At 45.1% G+C, this 22,265-nt stretch overlaps 2 protein-coding genes across 2 annotated transcripts in view; both read right to left on the bottom strand.

Annotated features, from left to right (window-relative positions):
- Positions 1 to 19,539, bottom strand: part of CLEC19A (C-type lectin domain containing 19A) — a 38,407-nt gene extending 18,868 nt beyond the window's left edge. Inside the window, exons 1-3 of the mRNA XM_010367092.2 lie at positions 19,331 to 19,539; positions 6,051 to 6,216; positions 715 to 808 (exon numbers count right to left, since the gene is read on the bottom strand). Coding sequence (XP_010365394.1) covers positions 715 to 808; positions 6,051 to 6,216; positions 19,331 to 19,418 — 348 coding nt within the window. The 5' untranslated portion in view covers positions 19,419 to 19,539. The remainder of the gene's footprint in view (positions 1 to 714; positions 809 to 6,050; positions 6,217 to 19,330) is intronic.
- SYT17 (synaptotagmin 17) overlaps positions 11,663 to 22,265 on the bottom strand; it is a 129,895-nt gene continuing 119,292 nt past the window's right edge. The window contains exon 10 of the transcript XR_004055514.1: positions 11,663 to 11,711. The gene's annotated coding sequence lies outside the window, so the exon portion shown is untranslated. The remainder of the gene's footprint in view (positions 11,712 to 22,265) is intronic.

Here is a 22,265-nt window from a genome sequence, read left to right as displayed (position 1 = left end):
TCCCTACCCATTCCTTTCTCTCTGATCTCCTTTCACATGTCTTAGACCCACGGCATTGTCCGATGTCCTTCCCTGCCTACTTATGCCTCCTTCTTCCTTTTCGTTCACAAATATTTCCCCTCCAACATCTCTTGCACATCTAATCACGTTTTAGTGTCTTTTTTTTTCCCCCAAGATGGAATCTTGCTCTGTCACCCAGGCTGGAGTGTAGTGGTACGATCTTGGCTCACTGCAACCTCTGCCTCCTGGGTTCAAGCAATTCTCCTGCCTCAGCCTCCTGAGTAGCTGGGATTACAGGAGCCCACCACTGCGTGTCCAGCTAATTTTTGTATTTTTAGTAGATGAAGGGTTTCACCATGTTGGCCAGGCTGGTCTTGAACTCTTGACCTCTTGATCTGCCCACCTCGGCCTCCCAAAGTGCTGGGATTACAGGTGTGAGCCACTACGTTCCGCCTAACGTCTTTTTTTTTTTAAAAGAGAATCCTAGCCAAACAGGTTTCTTTGACCATGCTATCTGTTCCCATCATTTAGTAGGACATCATTAAATGTCTTTCACAAATTTGTCATGCTCTAACTGTGGCATCTTGGTGTCTGATTTCTCTCTGTGTGCTGTGTGCATAGCTGTGACCTGGCACCGATGTGAAAGGCTTATTAAATCAAAATAGAATCCTGGTTGGAGCTTCCAAGGGGACCCAATGGCCATTGCTTTCTCACCTGTCTATGATCATGAAGGCCTGTCCAGACGTCAGCTGGGATGCCGGGAACACAGCTGTTCACGAGGTCATACACAAAGACATTCTCCTCCCAGCTGTGAATTTAAGAAACATAGTAGCTAGTTCCTCATTGCCTTTTTTCATAGAATAGAGTCAAAAATTGAAAGCAATCCTTGTTTACCTTCCTGGACCAAAGTAAATAGATGATATAATCCAATTTGGCCTTCATTTTTCATTAAGTCACCCATATGTGGCTGGTCCTACATGGGCATCTCTGCATTTGACCTATGCCAGTTCAAAGAAGGACTCAGTACTGCTACCCATCCCTTAAAATTTAAATCCGTCTCAAAAACACTAGCAAATGAGGTGGATTATACTGAAGATACCATGAAGAGACAATGAAAGGAGTTTACATTGCATTGCACACATTACATAAATAAATAAAAGTTTCCACTAGTCATTACTGTTCTCTCTCAAAGACCCTCCTTACACTGCCCTTTTATAATATATCCCCTTCTCTCCTAGTCTTTTTTCACATACCATCTCCAAAATCTCTGTTTTCCTGGGAAACTCAGTTCTAGGCTTCAACTTGCATTGCCCACTTAGCAAAACCAAGCCCCTACCATCCTTAGAAGTTATGGGTGTCTTCTGGGAGGATTCTTATCCTCTATTTCAAAGAGCTTATCAAATAATTCTCCCATCCAAAGGAATCAGTGGAGGACCCTGGTGACAGTCCACTGCCAAAAACAACAAAGAAGTAGAGATGGATGGATAGATTGATGAATGAATGGATGGATGAATGGATAGATAGACAGACAAACGGATGAATGGGTAGGTGGATAGGTGGATGGGTGGTTAGATGAATGAATACATGGATGGATAGATGAATAGACAGATTGATAAACAGAGAGGCAGAGAAATGAACACACAATTATTTTCACCCTATCATTAAAAGGTTTCTTGAGCATTGACTTCATGCCAGGTACTGTGCTGAGTGTTTTATGTGCATGAACTAATTTTAATTTCATTCTCACAGCAAACAGGCACTGGGGCAGATACTACTGGTTATCTATCCCATAACCATTCCTAATCCCTTACCCCATTGCCTTCATTATGACCCAGAAAAGCCAAATTTTATTTTCCCAGCTCCCTTTGCAGCTAACACTGGCCATATGACCAAGAATGGCCAGTTAGATTTAAGGCAATGTTTGTGGGGACATCCTGGAAATATTTTTCTCCATGATGAAAGGAGGGAGGTATGCAGAGAAGAAGACCCAAGTTTCTAGCACTGCCCTTTCTCCTTAGGTTGTAGCCATGTCTGGACACAAAACCTGGAGCTGCTGCACTGAAGATGCTGAAGGAAAGCCAAGACAACTTCTCATCCAGGGCCCATATCAATGAGCCTGAAAAAGGTAGTTTGTAGAGGTTAGAAGAACAGGCAAGGGATGTGACAGCAAATGGACAACTGGTAGGCACACTTCACTCAAATCGTTCACAGATCCAGATGACAGATCCCACAGAACAAATGATTCCCACTATTGGCTTCCACATGCCACTAAAAGGTGAACTTTAGTATGTCAAAGAAGTCAATACAGAATGATAATAACCAGCCATAGAGCTAATACTTTACTTCAAAACAGGGCCATGTTGATGTACCTTTTGTGTTCCAACAACATGTATCTCATCAACTTCAATAATTCACTTCAAAACAGGACTATGTTGAGGTACCCTTTATGTTGCCATAAGGTGTATCTGCTCCCGTCAGCTTCTTCCAAATGACTGCTCTCTGAAGACTGCCACTTTATCTAAAATACCCACCATTAGAAGGTTTCTTTTTTCTTGATGCATTGGTAATAAATCAAAGCACCCATATTTACTCTCTTTAGTTTTGTGTTAGTGAAGTGGAATTGATTACCAATTCATTCCAGATTAGAAACGCTTAGAATTCTGGCACTCAGAATTTGTCTTAACACAGTGCTCCAGCCAGTCACATGCAGGGAGTTACTTGACATATACTCTTGGGGGGAATGAAATGCAAAAGAGAGGAAGGAAAGAGGAAGAGTGAGACAAGCCTTGCTCACTCTCAGAAAGATGAACTGATATGGAACGTTAAAAAAAAACTGGCCTCCTCGAGGCAGAATTATAATGTATTGTAATTAATAAAAATAATAATGACTCCTACTGCTGGGCATGGAGTTATCCAAAAGCTGTATAAAGACTTTAGATGCATGATCACCTTTAATGCCTCACAACTTTAAAAGATCAGTGTGATTATTGATATTTCCAAGTTGAGAATTCTTTTGTTTTGTTTTATGTGCATGAACTAATTTTAATTTCATTCTCACAGCAAACAGGCACTGGGGCAGATACTACTGGTTATCTATCCCATAACCATTCCTAATCCCTTACCCCATTGCCTTCATTATGAGTTTAAGTGATTTGGTCAAGATCGTGCAGGTAGGAAGTGATGGAGCTGGGACTAGAATCTGGAACTGCCTGACTCTAATGCCCCTAATCAATGCTCATATGGTCCCCCACAGCTTTCTTCATTTGGAACATCTGCTGCCCTCATTCCCTAAGCTTCTCAATCTTTCAAGATCCTGATCCAGGACCAGTACTTCCAGGAAAGCTTCCATGAATATCTTCTGTCCAATGGTTGACCACCTGTAGCCCAAAGTTCCTCTTCCCCCAGGGGCTGGCTAGTTAACTTGATTCTCCATGTTCAAGGTCCTTCTGATGCAATTGAGGTTGCAATTTCAGTGAGGGCTGTCTAGAGAAAAGCCTTGACTTGAAATCACTTTTGCATTCACTTTCTATTGCGTATATCTCATTTTCCTCTACAGGCTAGGAATTCTTTGAGAATTGATGTCTTCTGTCCTTACAGGTGCCAACTCTGTACTGTGCTGTGCTCTCACAGCAGATTTGATCCCTGAAGAATGCCTTTTGTAGGGCTCCATGTTAGCTGGCTTTCAGTTAATGGAAGGCACTTATGAGTCATTGGCAGATGGGTAGGAGGGAGAAACTAGAGTATTTCTTTCCCCCTCTGCTTGGGAGTCTCTGGCAGAGGCTGCCTCTCCTCCGTGGCTCCAGCACCCATAGGACTGGCCTGCCCTCCAACTGAGGCATGGAATTGGCTTTCTGCTCCTATGTGTCTCTAGTTTGCCTCACTACTCCCTTTTAAGTTCTGAGCTTCCAGCACTTGCCTGTATTATCTGTTTTAGACACCTGTAGTGGTTCTGGTTTTCCTGGTTGGAACCTGACTGTCTCAGTATATTTCTCAGCCCCACTGAAAATGCACTGGTTGTTCAACACATCTTTTGGAGGAAGAGATGTGTGGATTCAAGATGCATTTGGAAACTAAGATAAAGAACCCCTTCTCTATTTTTTTTTTTTTTTTTTTTTGAGATAGGATCTCACTCTGTCACCTAGACTGAAGTGCAGTGGCGTGAACATGGCTCACTGCAACCTCAACCTCCTGGGCTCAAATGATCCTCCCGCCTTAGACTACCGAGTAGCTGGGACTACAGGTGTGCATCACCACCTCAGGCTAATTTTTTTTTGTAGCAACAGGTCTTGCTGTGTTGCCTGTACAGGTCTTGAACTTCTGGACTCAAAGAATTCTCCCATCTTAGCCTCCCAAAGGGTTGGGATTACAGGCATGAGACACTGCACCTGACTCCTTCCTTCCTTCCTTCCTTCTTTCCTTCCTTCTTTCCTTCCTTCCTTCCTTCCTTCCTTCCTTCCTTCCTTCCTTCCTTCCTTCCTTCCTTCCTTCCTTCCTTCCTTCCTTCCTCTCTCTCTCTCTCTCTTTCCTTCTTTCTTTCTTTCTTTCTTTCTTTCTTTCTTTCTTTCTTTCTTTCTTTCTTTCTTTCTTTCTTTCTTTCTTTCTTTCTTTCTTTCTTTCTTTCTTTCTTTCTTTCTTTCTTTTCTTTCTTTCTTTCTTTTTTGAGACAGAGTCTCGCTCTGTCACCCAGGCTGGAGTATCTTGGAGTGGCGCAGTCTTGGCTCACTGCAACCTCCGCCTCCTGGGTTCAAGCAATTCTCCTGCCCCAGCCTCCCGAGTAGCTGGGACTACAGGTGCCCTCCACTGCGCCTGGCTAATTTTTGTACTTTTAGTAGAGATGGAGTTTCGCCGTGTTGGCCAGGTTGGCCTCGAACTCCTGACCTCAGGTCATCTGCCCACCTCGGCCTCCCAAAGGGTTGGGATTACAGGCATAAGCCAACACACCTGGCCCCCTTTCCTTACTCTTAACAAGTCAATGGCTCTACACATAAAAAAAAAAAAACTCCCTTTTAGTAGTTTCTGAGATTCTTGAAGAACAGAGGTAAAATTTGATTTGTAGCTTGGGTGCCAATGGAACACATCATACCTGGCCTGAGAAAACTCACAAATCAGCAGGGAAGTCAGATGCAAAAAAGGTAGCTAAGCTGTGATAAAGGGAGTGTCCCAGGAGAGCTGGGCAATGAGTGTAATTAAGTGACTTCAATGAAGAGACATTGTCAGAGCTGTCTTGAAGGTTGAGGAGGTATTTACCTGGAGGAAAAGATAGGGATGGAATTCCCAGCAGGGGGAATAGAATGTCCAAGAGTATGCAGAAGTAAAACAGCGAGACCAAATTGGAGAACTCTGAGATGGTCAGTGTGGCTGGGGCTTCGGAGACAGAGGAATGTGGAAGGAGGCCTTGGAGGGTGGGCTATGGAATCTGACTCCACACATTCAAAACTGGTTTCTCCCACTTAAGAGCTGTGTCATGTTGAGCAAGTTACTTACCTTTTTGGAGCCTCACCTTTCTAATCTGTAAAATGAAGATATCTATGTGATATGGTTTGAGGGAGCTTTAATGTGATGATGTACATAAAACATGTAGCAAATAAGTGTCAGTTATGATTTCTTATATTCCTGACATCATATTCTTTATATATGTAGTATATCAGTTGTATCACAGGATACAGAGCAGAGGACAGCACAAGACTGGCACTTAAAAAGGTGGAAAAAAGTGGATCTTCCAGCATGCTATTTGCTACCCCTGCTGAATGCTTTGCCTTCTATAGCCAAGGATGGTTTCAGCGAGAAATTGGGTTGGATAAAAAGTAGCTTCAATTGGCCAGGCACTGCAGTTTATGCCTATAATCCCAGTACGCTGGGAGGGTGAGCGGGGAGAATCACTTGAGCTCAGGAGTTCGAGAGTGGCCTGGGCAACAGAGCAAGACTCCATCTCCACTTCTTTCAAATAGTTTCAATTACCAAAGAGAAATGCCAGTTGGAAATACCATTCTCCACCCCATTTCCCAAAGAGGTGCTTAGTTGAACTATGGGGGACTGGGGATCCCACTTACCTGTGGATGGAGGCCAGCTTGGCGGACTTCCTGCCCACAGAGAACTCAGAACAGTAGAGGTCGGCCTCAGCCCAGGTCTTATTGAGAGGGAAGAATCGATAGCAGTGGCCTTTGAACTCCATCCAGAACAGGGGGCACAGAGAAGGCTGGGGCAGCTCTGGCAGGGCTGGGGGCAGAGAGGAAACAGACTGGGAGGAAGGATGGCAGTGCTGACATTGTTTCCATAACTTAGTACCTATTTTCTTTCCTTTATAAACTTTTAATTTAATTTTTTTTTTTTAAAGACAAGGTCTCGTTCTGTTGCCCAGGCTGAAGTGCAGTGGTTTGATCATAGCTCATTACAGCCTCCAACTCGCAGCTCAAGTGATACTCCCACCTCAGCCTCCTGAGTAGCTGGGACCACAGGTGTGCACCACCACGCTTGCCTAATTTTTTGATTTTTGTTTTGTTTTGTTTTTGTAGAGATGAGGTCTTACTATGTTGACCAGGCTGGTCTTGAACTCCAGGGCTCAAGAGATCCTCCCACTTCAGCCTCCCAAAGTGCTGGAATTGCAGGCGTGAGCCACCAAGCCCTGCCTGTACATAATTTTTTTTTTTTTTTTTTTTGAGACGGAGTTTTGCTCATGTCGCCCAGGCTGGAGTGCAATGATGCGATCGATCTTGGCTCACTGCAACCTCAGCCTCCCGGGTTCAAGTGATTCTCCTGCCTCAGCCTCCCGAGTAGCTGGGATTACAGGCCTGTGCCCAGCTAATTTTGTATTTTTAGTAAAGATGGTGTTTCTCCATGTTGGTCAGGCTGGTCTCGAACTCTTGACCTCAGATGATCCACCCTCCTCGGCCTGTCAAAGTGCTAGGGTTACAGGCGTGAGCCATTGCGCCCGGCCGCCTGTACATACTTTTAAGAATGAAAGTCAAACATGTCCCATTATGATCTATGCAATTCTATGCCTGAGGTCCAAAAAACATATACATACCTACATTTTACTAAATTATAAAAATAATACGTGCACATCATAGAACACCTGGAAAATGTTAATGCTTTGATACAGTTTTTTCTCATGTCACATTTGTATGTAGTGATGTTTTAATGTAATGTGATTATATGGTACTCTGCATACCAGTCGGTATTCTGATTTCTAAAAATTAAAGAGTATAAGCATTTCTTCGATGTTATTATACATTTTTGTAAACATTGTTTTAAATAGCTCTCGAATCCTCTACTGAGTGGCTCTCCTAGAGTTTATTTAATCATTCTCTTATTTTTAGATAATTAGATATCTTCTCTATTTTTTTAACTATTACAAATAATTCTGAGATGAGCAGCTTTGTGCATAAAGCTTTTTTGGCATTTCTGCTGATTTTCTGAGGGGAGATTTTTAAGGCTTTAATACAATTTGCTAAATTGTCTCCTGAAAGCAATTTTTCCTCCCACGGTAATGTCTGAGAGTGCCCATCTCACTCTGCCCTTGCCAGAGCTCAGTGTTATCACTTTCACGGCAATCTGCAAATTTTATAAGCAAAAAAAGGTTATCTTGTTTCAATTTGCAATGCCGGGCTATCTGGCAAGACTGCACATTTTTCCACATGTTTATTGCCAAGCTATAGCCAAGACTATTTATATCTTTGCCCATTGAACTCCTGGAGTTCAGCATTTGTTCTTAATTCTAAAAAGAAACAAATTTTTAAAAACCCCATGTTTGAGACAGTGAGGTTCTCTCAAGTCTCAGCCCCCCTGAAAGCTTCTTAAGAGATACTTTTTTTGGAAACCACGACTCAGGATGACTGGCGAGAGGAGACAGGCAGGCTGAGAACCTTTCTCATAGTAGGTTGGATGGCTTATCCATGACGACAGGCAGTGGGCAGGGGTGGAATCTGTTAGACTGGGGTTGAGAAGCCTGGGTCCTACCTCCAGCTCTGTATGTGACCCGCTGTGAGATGCTGGTCCATTCTTTCCCATCTTGACTTTCAAACTAGATGATTTCTGGGGTCCCTTTTGTAGCCATCCACTCAAGGGTGGGTGAAGGTCACCCTTTAGTGGAATCTTTGCCTTCAAGCCACTATAGTGGTTGACTGAGCTCATGAAGTAATAAAGTAGTGAACAACATTCATTGAGCATTTGTTATAATTTACCTGTATGCCAAGCACATATAGGGAAACTAAGGCTAAGGCAGGCTGAGTAACTTGCCCAAGATCATCCTGCAGGTAAGTGACATAGTAAGGATTTGAACCCAGGCTTCCTGACTCCAAAGTTCTTGCTCATAAAGTTGGCATGATGCTTCATGATGGGAAATTAGCAGGTCTAAGAATAGTTCATGGTCTTTATAGCACCTACTTCATGGAGTTACTGGGTCAACTGATTGGGCCAAATAAATTCACGAAATACTTGGGATATATGGATTATGTAATGTTTGGTAATTAATGATTAGCTTAGGGTTTTATAACCAAGACTGATGGGCTGCAGAGATTCAGTGAATTTCCCAAAATCAAGTACAAAATTAAAAGTGTGTGTGCACCTCTGTGCATTTCTCTGGGGAAAGAAAGGGACAGTCGCTTTTATCAAGAGAGTTATGCTAGGCAGGTAGATTCCAGGCCATGCTTCTCAGGGCTGGACAGTGCCACTGGGCTTTCCCCTTTGACCAGAACAGCCTCTCCCCAACCCCAGCAGCTGTGCTGACCAGGGGTACCTCCCCATCCCTCCTGGTCAATCCTGGCCAACTCTCTTTCAATGCATGCCAGTATCCAAACTGGAACCTGTTGGTTCAGAATTCACTTTCTTAATCCTCTTCTATATGGCAAAAAGAAGGAGCTCTGCTTGGGGAGGTAAGTGGGCACAGCACCTTGGCCTGTCCCCACCCTTTTCTGGGACTCAGGTCCCTCCTTTCTTGACAGAGAGCATTGGTCTAGGAGGACATCACCTTGATGCATTAAAGCGCCAATGGCCAAGAGAGTTGATGGACGCTTTGTAACACTGGGTGTTGCTAAGCTCTTTGTGGGGACTTTTGAGCACTGCCTACAACACAAAAAGGCTACACTGAATTGCTGCCTGGGTTCACTTTTTTAGCAGTTTCTCCCTTAGCATGGATGAGAAGCAGCAAATCATTTCTACCTTCTTTCCACTCAGTAACCAAGGACACTCATCTGTGAGAACTTAGATAAGTTTGTCCAGCAGTGACTTGGATGACTCAGTATTTGCTGGTGATAAACCACTTTTCTCACTCCCACCTGTCCTAAAATTACTTGGCACCCTAAATACTCATATTAGAGATGTAAGTAGGGTGACCAAGCCATCCTAGTGTGCCCAGGACCATCCTAGTTTTAAAATCAAGAGTCTTGGCTGAGTGTGGTGGCTCACGCCTGTAATACCAACACTTTGGGAGGCCGAGGTGGGTGGATTGCTTGAGTCCAGGAGTTCGAGACTAGACTGGGCAACACAGTAAAACCCCGTCTCTTATAAAAAATACAAAAATTAGCCAAGAGTGGTGGAGTGTGCCTGTAGTCCTAGCTACTCTGAGGTGGGAGGATCGATTGAGTACGGAAGGTCAAAATTGCAGTGAGCCATGATCACGCCACTGCACTCCATCCAGCCTGGATGATAGAGCAAGACCCTGACTCAAAACAGCAACAACAACAATAACCCTGAGAGTCTCACATCCTGGGTACCCCCACAGTTCCCAGCAAACGGAAATTGGTTGGTCACTCTCTCTTTTTTTTTTTTTTTTTTTTTTTTTTTTTTTGAGACAGAGTCTCGCTCTTTCGCCCAGGCTGGAGTGCAGTGGCGCGATCTCGGCTCACTGCAAGCTCCGCCTCCCGGGTTCATGCCATTCTCCTGCCTCAGCTTCCGGAGTAGCTGGGACCACAGGCGCCTGCCACCACACCCGGCTAATTTTTCTGTATTTTTAGTAGAGACGGGGTTTCACCGTGTTAGCCAGGATGGTCTCGATTTCCTGACCTCGTGATCCGCCCGCCTCGGCCTCCCAAAGTGCTGGGATTACAGGCTTGAGCCACCGCGCCCGGCCTGGTTGGTCACTCTCGCATCGTGAGGGGGAATTTTATCCCCGCCCCTTGCCAGGAGACATTGGACAATGTCTGGAGACATGTGGTTATCACCACTGGAAGTGGTGGTGCTAATGGCATCTAATGGGTAGAGGCCAAGAATGCTGCTAAACATCCTATATTGAAGAACTCCCCACAACGAAGAATGATCCAACCCAAAATGTCAGTAGTGCCAGGATTGAGAAACCCTTCCCCAGATGGAAGGCAGGACTCCAAAAATGTAAAATAACCCCACAGCACAGCAACACGAAACATCACAGCAAACATTCACATTTCTTAGCCTGTTCCTATTTTCTTTAACAAAAATTAAAACACAGCCCCCGCAACTAATGAGAAGTATACTGTGGGCTATTTGTCTAATTTTAGAGTTAAAATGTATTACTAATCCTAGACCATGGCTTAAAAGTACTGAAGACATTGCTTTAACATTGTGTTTAAATTTAACGACATGGACCTCACTAAAGAAGTCTGCAGAAGGAAAGTCTAGCACTTTCTCCCCTGAGTTTAGAATGAAGTAAACTTCTTTGTCATCTCTCTCTGACTGTAGGAGGATTTTTTTCCCCTGGTTTCTCTTCCACTGAAGATGAAACTCTACATGAGTTTCTGCACTAAGAAAGGGTTCAAGTTTCAATTTCCTGCTTCAGATAGCTCTGACTTCACCTCCTATCCCGTGCAGGTGTTAAAACCCCAGTCCAGGCATTATGGAGCCTGATGCCCTACTCAGGGCTCTGCAGCAATATGCTTGCTTTACTCTATCTCTATCTTGGTTTCTGGCCCCTGGGCACCCCCCTCACTTCCTTGGAAGTCCAGTCTAACTTTAGCAGGATGTTTGCAGATGTTCATGTGACCTTTCTGCACGGCGGTAGTGGGAAGAGTTCGTAGACTCAAATTCACCATATTGTGTAGTCTCCACTCTCTTTGTCTTCTACCTCTTTTTTTTTAAATGAACTTTTTATTTTGGAATAAATTTAGATTTCCAGAAAAGTTGTCAGAGAGTACAATGATGGTTACCAGAAGCTAGGAAGGGTAGTTAGTGGGGAAGGCAGGGGAAAAGTGGGAATGGTTAATGGGTACAAAATTACGGTTAGATAGAATGAATAAGATCTAGTATTTGATAGCACAACAGGGTGACTACAGTCAACAGTAATTTATTATACATTTAACAAAAACTCAAAGAATATAGTTGGAGTGTTTGTAACACAAAGAAATGATAAATGCTTGAGGTGATGGACACCTCATCTACCTTGATGGGATTATTACACACTGTATGCCTGTACCAAAATATCTCATGTACCCCATAAATATATACACCTACTATGGCCCATAAAAATTAAAAATTAGGCTGCGTGCAGTGGCTCACACCCATAATCTCAACACTTTGGGAGGCCAAGGTGGGAAGATCGCTTAAGCCCAGGAGTTTGAGACCAGCCTGGGCAACACAGTGAGACCCTGTCTCTTACCAAAAATCGGCCAGGAGTGGTGGCATGTGCCTGTAGTCCCAGCTACTTGGGAGGCTGAGGTGGGAGGATCACTTGAAACCAAGAGGTCAAGACTTCAGTCATCTGGGATTGCGCCACTGCACTCTAGCCTGGGTGACAGAGCAAGACCCTGTCTCAAAACAAAAAATTAGAAGTTTCAAAGATAGTGTGTGGAGAGTTCCTGTATACCTTTCACCCAGTTTCCCCTGATGTTAACATTTTAAAAAACTAAGAAACGAACACAGGTACAACATGATTACCTAAACTCCAGACGTTACTCCGTGTTTTCCTTTTTTTGTGCTCAGATCCAACTTAGGATGTCTGTTACATTGACTCTACCTGCATGTTTTTTTTTTGACATAAACTACTCTATCTAGGATTGGCTGGGATCAGACAAAATCGACAAGAATTGGCTGGCATTGCTCAGAATTTCTTAGCATTGCTGGATAATTTGCCAAAAATAATCTCTTTTTTCCTCTCCTTACAACCAATCAATTTTCATGTCATGTCTATTCCATCTCCTAAATTCAGTTCATTCTTTCTTCTCCTTCTGCATTCTTTTTGACCTTTTCCCATGAAGACCTTCTCAACACCTTTCTTCCTGCTTTGTCTCACCTCCCAGGTCCAGAGGCATCCTTCCTCCTTGGAACAGCCTGACCTCATTTCCCCGAAACCCTGCAGGTGTTCCCTTTGCCCATGGGAATTGCTTGCCCCTCACTTATTCTCCATCATCCGCCCCCTCCTTACTCTGTGCTCCAGGTTTGCCCACACTTTCGCCATTTCTCAAAGACATGTTCAGACCTTTGCAGATCATTCCGTTGACCTGACTTCAGCCAATTCTGTTGCTCCTTTGAGTCTCTGCTGCACAGTGACTTATTCAGGGAAGATGAGGTAGGAGCCTCTGATAAATGCTTTTAGAGCCCATTCCACCTCAACATCCACACATTCCTCCTCTATCCCCATCAGCGTCTGTTGTGATCATTCCTCTCCCCCTGGTGCCTTGGCACATAGTAAGTACACAATGACTAGGCTTGAATGCATAAATACACGTAGGGAATCAAACACCACTTCTTGAGGGCAACCTGTTGGGAAAACAGTGAGAAGGCTGTGTGCATAACTCATGCCTTTGAAACCAGGAGTCCTGACACTGCGATGGCATTCCTGGAGTTTTTTTTAACCAAGTCCTGAAATCAGAGGTTGCCAGATCCTGGTTTTGCATATTGTTTAGGACAACGATTGCTGTGAAGGTCAACCTCAGCATCCCCTGGGACCTTCAGACTCCCAGGCCCCACTTCAGGCCTTCCAAATCAGAGTCTGTATTTTTACAAGAGCCCCAGGTGATTCTTGTATACGTGAAAATCTGGGAAGCCCTGGTCTACAGTGTGCCAGACTGAAAGATAGAGCCTGTGGAATTACTCATTCATTCTCTCACTTGAATAGAGCCTGGCAAAGAGGAATTAATAATTAATTAAATGAAAGGGGCTGAGTGGAGTGAGAAAGGGAAAAGGGTCCTTGGTCTTAAAGACTGTGGATATTTCAAAAAGAATCCCTGTCTCCCCAATCCTGTCTGCTCCTCCCAGAGCGGAAAACAAGCTCCTTGAACCATTTACAGCCCGCCTCCCCATTCTGGTCCTTTAGGTTTTCTCCATTGAGTAAATGGTGGTTATGGATGCCAGGGGTGAAACATACCAGAAAATGAGGCTATGACAGGTCACTGCTCAATTACTCCCCTTTCCAACAGGGCAGCCAAAGGCCTTTAATTGGGAGGACCTGGGAGGCAGAAAAGAGCGCTGGCTTGCGCTGAAATGATCATTAACTCCAACCTGCATGGCACTTCCCCCTCCTCCTTTACCTCTTGGGTTTAAGGAATTGGGAATAGAAGGCCTTTCATCAGCCTGACCCCAAACCAGCCTCTGCTAATCTGTCTCTTGTGAAGGGATTTCTTTAGCTGTAGAGCTTGACAGTCAGGTAACCATGGCAACACAACAACCAGCACCAGCTCTGACTCAGCATTCACTGTGTGCCAGGCATTGTGTTAAATGCTTGATGCAGAAAGATGCACTCAGTCTTCACACATCCTACCAGGTAGGTGCCACTATCACCCCCACTTCACAGATGAAGAAACCAAAGCACCGAAAGGTTGGCTAACTTGCCCAAGATCTCACAGCTCCCAGCTGGGATTTGAAGTCAGCCTGTCTACTCCCAAACCTAGAGAATCCTACTGCATGTAAGCCCATTTCCTTTTGCTCCAATCTTGATGGTCTGGTCCTTCATTAATTCCTTTATCCATTCAACAAGGATAATGAGCAACTACTTGGTCTCATGTAGTAGGTTACAAGCTGAAGATACTGTGTGGTATACTACACAGATGTGCCTTCTGACCTCATGAGCCTCATGGTCTGTGAAGACCAAAATTAAGAAAAATAAGCACAGGCCAGGTGCAGTGGCTCATGCCTGTAATCCCAGCACTTTGGGAGGCAAAGGCAGGAGGACTGTTTGAGGCCAGGAGTTTGAGACCAACCTGGGCAGTGTAGTAAGACTCCACCTTTACAAAAAAAACCTTTTTTAAAATTAGCCATATGTGGTGGCACATGCCTGTAGTCCCAGCTACTCAAGAGACTGAAGAGGGAGCATTACTTGAGCCCAGGAGTTCCAGGCTGCAGCAAGCTATGACCATACCACTGTACTCCAGCCTGGGCAACAGAGCAAGACCTTGTCTCTAAAAAAAAAAAAAGAAAGAAAGAAAAAGCAGTGCAAAAATAAAGGTGTCATTACCATGTAATTTGTGGATGTGTGTCATGCCAGCAAAAACTTCAGGGAGCAGCCCCCTCGATTATTTTAGAAACTGGTTGTTTGCCTCTTTCTCTCCCTAGTTGAATTGGTGACTGCCCTGTCCCCATCTTCAAGGATCCCACAGGTGATTATGACAAGGCATCATGAGTTCCCTTCCTGGATGGGGGAAGAGAGAATGTTGCTACAAGAACCCCTAAAAGTGGAACACAACCCAGACCTGGAGATCTGGGAGGCTTCTTAGAGGAGGTGCTGTCTCAACTGAGCCCCGGAGGATGAACAAGAGTTGGAGAAAGAGTGTTCCAGGGGAAGGGCACAGTGTGTGCAGAGGTCTGGAGGTGTGAGAGCGAATGCAGCACTGGAGAATTAGAAATGGTTTAGCATGGCTGGGAACTCGAGAAGGAGAGAAGGGAAGAGATGAGACTAGCGGTGGGGGAGGGAAAGTAGGGAGAGAGGCAGAGGGGAGGAGATGCACAAAGGGGCTGTTGCTTTGGAAACCAGGAGGCCAAACCACCTGGTCTTTTCCTTCAATTAGCAGCACGAGAGGGCCCCAAGGTCCCCCAGCTGGGGTGGGGGTCAAAACCTTTGGGAGCTTTGAGCTTGTTAGGGAAAGAAAACACATCAGTGGAATTCAGGGCTCCCCCCTACCCCCACTCTTTTTAAAGGAATAAATTGTCACCTTCCTACTCAATCTGGCTGCTGGCTCCCCTGGCCCCAGCCCAGCCACCCACGAATGCACTACCCTGCTGCCGCCTTTTCAGATGAGTCTTGGGACCCAGCCAGGAAGGGAGGTGGGGAGGCTCAGGGGCCACATTTGTCCACCAGGTCCGCATATTGGGCCCCAGACACTCCCGGGGGCCGAAAGAGTGTCACAGACTCCGGGAAGGTGACTGCTGCGTTCTGAGGACTGGGTCACCCTCGCTGCCCTCCTGCTGTCCTATGGGTTCCACTGCCTCCTTCACAGTGAGTCCTGGCTCTGGGAAGTGAAACTGGTGGCCCCAGGTCTCTCCTGTCTAAGCTTTGCTGCCCCTTCTGTGAGCCACTCTTGAGGCCACATGAAACAGGGGGGAAAGCATTAGACAATTTCTTATATTGCTAATAAGAGCAGCCATTCGTTGGGTGTTTAGTATGTGACTCCTCGAGATCAGCCTAGGAGGGAGTATCGATATCATCCCCATTTTACAGATGAGGAGACTAAGGCTCAGAGAGGGTAAGTCACTTACTCTCTTGGGTCAAAAGTGGCAGAGCCATGATTGAGACTGTATTGAGACTTGAGTCTGACAGATTCAGAAAGTCCTGAACAGACTAGCGCCTCTAAAAGATATCTTCTTTCCAATCTTCGTTTTCTTATTTGTGAAATAAATCTGTTAAACACCAAATGTAGCAATTAAGCAAATAAGTCGATGTTTCCTGGGTGCCTATTTGGCTTGAGGTCTGTGTCCTTGGGTTGCTCTCAGTCTGGAAGAAGGAACTTGCACATGGCAGAGTCATTGCATACTAAGTATTCTAGAAGTATGTACAAAGTGCTTGCTCTGTGACCATAGAGGAGTGGCAACTGGACAGAATGTCCAAGGAACACTTTAGGATCCGGGCTGCTCTAGGAGGTAGGAACACTGTTGCCTAGGTCTCTATGCTCCGGGTTCAGACCTTGGACTCTGGAGTCAGATGGTCCTAGTGGGAAACTCAGCTCTTTGTGCCTCAGTTTTCTCATCTGTTCAATGGGCATGATCATAGTGCCTACTTCACAGAAAAGCCAGTTCCAGCTCAGAGGCAGGGATTCTAGTAAGTATTAGATATTATTACAGTTGAAACAGTCTGGGTACCAGAACCTTTCCCAGAGCTGAGAGTACAATGCCAGGCTCTTGGACGGGTGATGGAGAGGCTACATAACTTGACTCCTTCCCCATCTACGCTTCTGAAGCCCTGCAGAAGCAGGTCCTGAGCTTCAAAAGACTTTGCTATAAATTTCCTTTGCTACAGAGAGTTCTTGGGCTCAGGAGTCAGGGAAAGGAAACTTTTTGATGGTAGAAGAATAATAAATGTTTACGTAGCTCTTACTGGGTGCCAGACACTGTTCTGAGGACTTTACATTCATTAATCCACTTAAACAATGAGATCAAAGGCAGGTTCAGAGAAAAGGTTTCAGGAAAAGGATTTAGTCTGTCTAAATCCTCCCAAGTCTCTAAGAGATGTCTAAAGAGTTGTTTTTTTTTTTTCCTCCAAAACATAGGGGGTGGCCAAGTTGTGCTATTTGCATATATTTGCATATACAGGGAGTGGGTGATGAAAGGTCTGGAGTAGTGAGATGAATGACCCATGACGTGTGCCCTGTTATGCATTGTACCTAAAGGCTAGGGGTACACAGAAGAAGATGAAAAACCAAGCCCATTCTCAGTAAGGAGGGCCTTGGAGGTGCATGTATTCTCATGGTCTGCCGGGGCCCACAGAGACCCCTAAATCCTCCCTACAACATACCAACATGCATGCTCCTGCTCACATGCACCCATAAACTCACACACATTCCCTCTGTGTTGAAATCACTTTCCTCTAGAGAATCTACCTGCATAGGCTGAAACTGGGCTATCTGTAGGGCTGGGAGCCTGGGAAGCAGTAGAACTGCCTCTTGGACAGTGATGACCATGGTTGGCTCAATTGGCCTCTGTAGCCTCAGTTTCCATAGCCATAATATGGAAAGGTTGGGCTGAGTGGATTTCTAAGACCCATCCTTCCAATTCCAAACTCTGAGCTCTCCCAGGTAGCTGAGATTGACACAATCTCAGTATTCTTAGCTATAGAGTAGGGATGAGGCTTGGGGACTGATGTTCAGAAGTTCCTTTCAATGTTGAAGACTTTTGTCAGAGCAGAAAACTGTCTCCTGGCCAATTCTGGCATAACATCAACAACCACAGTGACAAACATAGTAATGTTAATAACTCATTTTTCAAGTGCTTTACTGTGTGCTAGGCACTTCATTTGCATGAGCTCATTGAAGATCTCCAAAACCCTTGATAGGGACCCTTGCTATCCCCACTTGGGGCTCAGAGAGGTGAGGAAACTTGAGTCTCAGAGAGGTCCCATGGGCACAAGCTAGTGAAGGACAGAAACCACCCCTAGTTACTCCCATTTTCAAACTCAGTCTTGGCCCCTTCCCACTTTTGCTGGTCAGAAAGGCAAGATCTTGGGATATACAAGGCAGCCTGCAAGAATATTTTGTTCATCTTCTCTGCTACTTGCTTATTACACTGGTGAGGAAACTGAGGTCCAAGAGTAAGGATGCAAGTCATTGTTATGAATGGAATGTTTGTGTCTCTCCTCTTCCCTGCACCCAATCCATATGTTAAAGCTCTAACTCCCAATGTGATGGTGTTGGGAGGTGGAACCTTTGGGAGGTGATTAGATTTAGATGGGATCCCATCCTCATGATGGGATTAGTGCCCTTATAAGAGGAAGAGACCAGAGCTTTGTCTTTCTCTGCCATGTGAAGGTACAGTGAGAAGGCGGCCATCTGCAAGCCAGGAAGAGAGTCCTCACCAGGAACAAAATCTGCCGGCATCCTGATCTTGAACTTCCCAGCCTCCAGAACTGTGAGAAACAAATGTTTGTTGCTTAAGCTCCCCAGTCTGTGATATTTTGCTCTGGCAACCTGAGCTGACGAATACACTCAGAGAGTTTAGGACAGAACTGAAACCTCTTGCCCAAATGAACTAAGACTATCCCTTATTGTTACCACTAAGGAAGCTAGATTTAAAACAAAAAGAAAGAAAAAAAAAGGATACCTAGTCAAATTTGATTTCAGGTAAACAACAGATAATTTTTAATATAAATACACCCCATGTAATATTGGGGGCATGCTTACACTAAAAAAGAAGTTATTAATATTTATTTCCTGGTATTTTATCTGGCAACCCTATCGACCCACTGTTTAAATTCACCCTAACACTATCACAACCTAATAATTTGGCCTTATGAGAATCTCCATCTTGGTATTTCATTATTAGTTTTACTTGAATGGGGATTTAAAAATGATATCTCTGCCATTGCTATGATAAATAAATCCATATATGAAGGTTATTATGAGGATTAAATAAATTCATATCTGAAAAGGGCTTAGAACTGTGCCTGGCACATAACTAGTGTCATGTAAGTCTTAGTTGTTGTTATTGATATTGCTAATATTATGATTTTTAAACAAGCCTGGATAGAACCTGGTAGAGGTGACAGTCAAGACTCTTGGCCACCAAATTATAGGATTTAGAACTCTTCTCATCCAGATGAGGGTCCCCCAGAATGAGTACCCCAGCCTTCCTATTGCAAAGTGGAAGAAATTGAGCTCATTTGAAGACCCTCATCCTCCATATGGGACACTGGGAGGCCACATTCCCAAGGCCAACAGGTTCTCATCCCTGGGGATGCCCCACAAGGCTGGGTGTTGCTGGGCCAGGCCTCCAGGGAGGCCATTAGAGGGACAAGTGTCCCTCCCTGCACACTTAACCTCTGGTGGCAACAGCAGCAGCTCTGAAAGCTCCCTGGGAAGGCTGTCACGGCCAAGGTAGGGCTGGGGCCCAGATCCCTCACAAAACTACCATGTTCAGACCTTTCTGTAGTGCCAGACATCGTGCAAAACACCTTCTCCATGTTATCTCATCTGCCTTGCACAGTAGCACCAAGAGAATGCCATTGTGATCTGACTTTCTAGAAGAAGCTGAGGCTCAGAGACATTAAGAAACTTCTTCTATGTCACACAGCTTGTAAACTGCAAAACTGGGATTTCAACCCAGGACTTTTTGTGTCTGGGCCTAGAATAGTGCCCATGATAAAGGTGGTAGGGGGAAAGCTATGAGGAGACTCGGGTCAGGGCACCCCAACCCCCCAACAGAAGCAGCCAGGCCTCACTGATATAATAAGTTCCTGAGAGTGTACTCCTCTCCACCTGCTCCCAGCCCTGGCCCCTGCACTTACCTGGGCTGATATTGATGTCTGTTTGTGGAAAGGCCTGTGCAGAGTGGAGGGTCAGGAAGGCTGCAGCCCACAGTGTCCACCTTTGCATCCTGAGCTCCTAGAAAGCAACCTCCCAGCCTGAGTGGAGGAGAGAGGCTCTTTGGCTAGAGCTTGGGTCCAGGATTGCTCTCCTACGGTCAGATGGAGCCTGGCAGGAGCTGGGACAGACTGGATGGACTCCAGTCCCCTCCTCTTTTCGTCCTTTTCTCCTCCCTCCTCTTCACACTGCTGGAGACAGCTCAGAATGACAGCTGAAAGCAAAGCAGCCCTAGGCCAGCCCCCCTCAAAGAACCAAGAGACATTTTAGCTCCCAGTCTTGCCCCTGAACCAAGAGAAGTTTTAGCTCTCAGTCTTGTCTCTGAGCCACCCTGTGGCCTTGGTGTGCACTTCTCTGAGACTCAGTTTCCTCCTCTGTAAAATGGGATAGTAACGAAACTCACATTCCAGCCTGTCACAGGAGACAAAGTATCTCACCTCCCTCAGAGTAAATATGTACCAAAAGGTAAAAATGCTGCAAGTCAGCATTGAGTGCAGAGGTCTCCTGGGCCATGGATGTCATTTGTTTGGTCTGCAGTGTTTTAAATTCTAAAAAATTTGTTAAGGTATAAAACCAAGAGGTGTTAGGTATAAGTCGGGATTTCTGCCTTCTACTGGAAAATCAGAAGATCTAACAAAACATAGCCCTCATTTCTACAGGGCAACAATTGCATGGAGCTGAGAAAGAGCATGTCCTTCAGCCAGGCTCTTTGAGCTTCAGTTCACCAAGGTCCCCACCTCATGGGTCTGATCCTGACAGCATCCACTGCTGAGGAAGCACCAGGAAGCCTGTTGAATCAGCCTCCTTTCCTCTCCCTTTACCTCTCAGGGTCTCTCAGGGTTCCTCCAGGGGTTAAAGGAGGCATCTGTAGAAGGTTCAACTGAGTGTTGCACAGAATAAGTGCTCCACAAAGAGATGAAAGTGTCATCACTAGCGCATAGCTCTATTGTGTGGCTGGCTCGGAATGCGATGTTTAAAAACCCCTAGTGTTTTCATTGGGATCTCTTCGCACTTTTGGAGAATCAATATTTCTAAAAACCAGAGTCTTTCTCCCCCACTTTCTCTGTCCTTAGGCAAGTCACTTTGCCTCTCTGAACCTCAGTTTCCTCCTCTGTAAAATGGGGGATAAGTAGAGTACCTACCTCACGAGGATTAAATGAAGTAATTTGTTTCTAAAACTTGGCATAGATGCTGGCAAATAGTAGGTGCTCAATAAATGACAGCAACAGTTGCTATTGTTGTCATCGATCTAGTGCAAGGCTTTCCTTGGCATCACCCACATCCTCTGCCCCTGCACTCCCTCATTCCTCTCCAGAAATGCTCAGCCAGGTGCCCTGACACCTCGTGTGGCTGGCACTCACAGGGAAGACTGGAATGTGTCCGTTTGGCTTCCAAGTCTTCTTTTTGGAACACCTGCTGCTGTGCTTGTGAGGAATAACTTAACTTGTGCCCACACAGCTTGCTTTGCCTGCTGGCACCAGAGCTGAAAGTCTGCCAAGGTCTGACTCAGAATACGAGCACAGCGCAGGCTCAGCTTCAACCTACAGGATGCCTCCTCGGGTAGATCGGTTGCCTCAAAACTGGTGTACTGGTGCATATCCCAGAGCATGCACATTCACTTATTTATAAATGGGATATATTCATTACATGTTTGTAAGTGATGTGCCGGTACAACTCACTGTACTACTGTATTATTTCTGTTATAAAACACACACCCCCACATTGGACATTATTAAAGGTCGATAAAAGATATAAATATGGAAGAAAGTTTGGATATTTTCTCCCTACTCCCTATCATCTTGCAAGCTGAAATTTGGGGGCTCCTGCTGTCAGGTTCCTGGGTGCTGCTTGGAATTTAAAAGTGTCTATCTTAGTCTGTTTTGTGCTGCTATACTAGAACATCCGAGACTGGTAATTTATAATGAGCAGAATTTATTGGTTCACAGTTCTAGAGACTGGGAAGGCCAAGATCAAGGTGTTGGCATCTGGTGAGGGCTTTCTTGCTGAGTCATCATATGGTGGAAGGTGAGAGGGTAAAAGAGAGACAAGAAACAGAGAGAGAGAGCTTTTTAAAGAGGGGATGAACCCACTCCTGCCATACCTGAGCTATCCTTGTGATAACATCTTTGATCCATGTATGAGGGAAGAGCTCTCATAACCCAGACCTCTTAAAAGTCCTGTAACCTCATCAGACCAGTCTAGTTCAACTTTTACGTAATAAAATTGTGAGTTGTTTTTCATTTGCCATGGACCCTCAGATTGAAGGTCACGTAACCTGAGCACGCCCAGATGAACAAGTGTGCAACCACAGGGGGAACCTAAGTGCTCAGACTGAGGAGCAGGGACTGAAATCAGAAGCAGACACTACATGGCAGGATCCAGAACCCAATCGATTGAGCTCTGACGTTACCCTATGGCAGGATCCAATCAGGTCATGCCTCCCCACATCATCTCTTTGCAAGGTCCAATCAGATCATGCCTCATTACCCTATGCTTATAAAACCTGACCCAAACACCAGCTTGGGGAGATAGAGTTGAGCATTTCCTTCTGTCTCCTTGCCAGTCGACCAGCAATAAAGCTTTTCTCTTCTTAAAAGCCGGTGGCATGATATTGGCCTCTGTGCACATTGGGTAGCAAGCCCATTGATTGCTCAGTACCAGTCCCGCCTCCCAGTATCATCACAATGACAATTAAATTTCAACGTGAGTTTGGAGGGGACAGACATTCAAACCATAGCATTGTCTCTCTGAGTGTGGACACATTAAGTGGGGAGGAGAAGAGTGGTCCAAAGCAGGCCACTGGAAATCCTTCTAAGAAGTGGAGAATCCTTTGATTTGGCAAATAAACCTCCTAAATTA

This window comes from Rhinopithecus roxellana, chromosome 20 (assembly GCF_007565055.1).
Source record: "Rhinopithecus roxellana isolate Shanxi Qingling chromosome 20, ASM756505v1, whole genome shotgun sequence".
NCBI classification, from domain to species: Eukaryota; Metazoa; Chordata; class Mammalia; order Primates; family Cercopithecidae; genus Rhinopithecus; species Rhinopithecus roxellana.
This window is presented reverse-complemented; position numbering and strand designations above follow the sequence as displayed.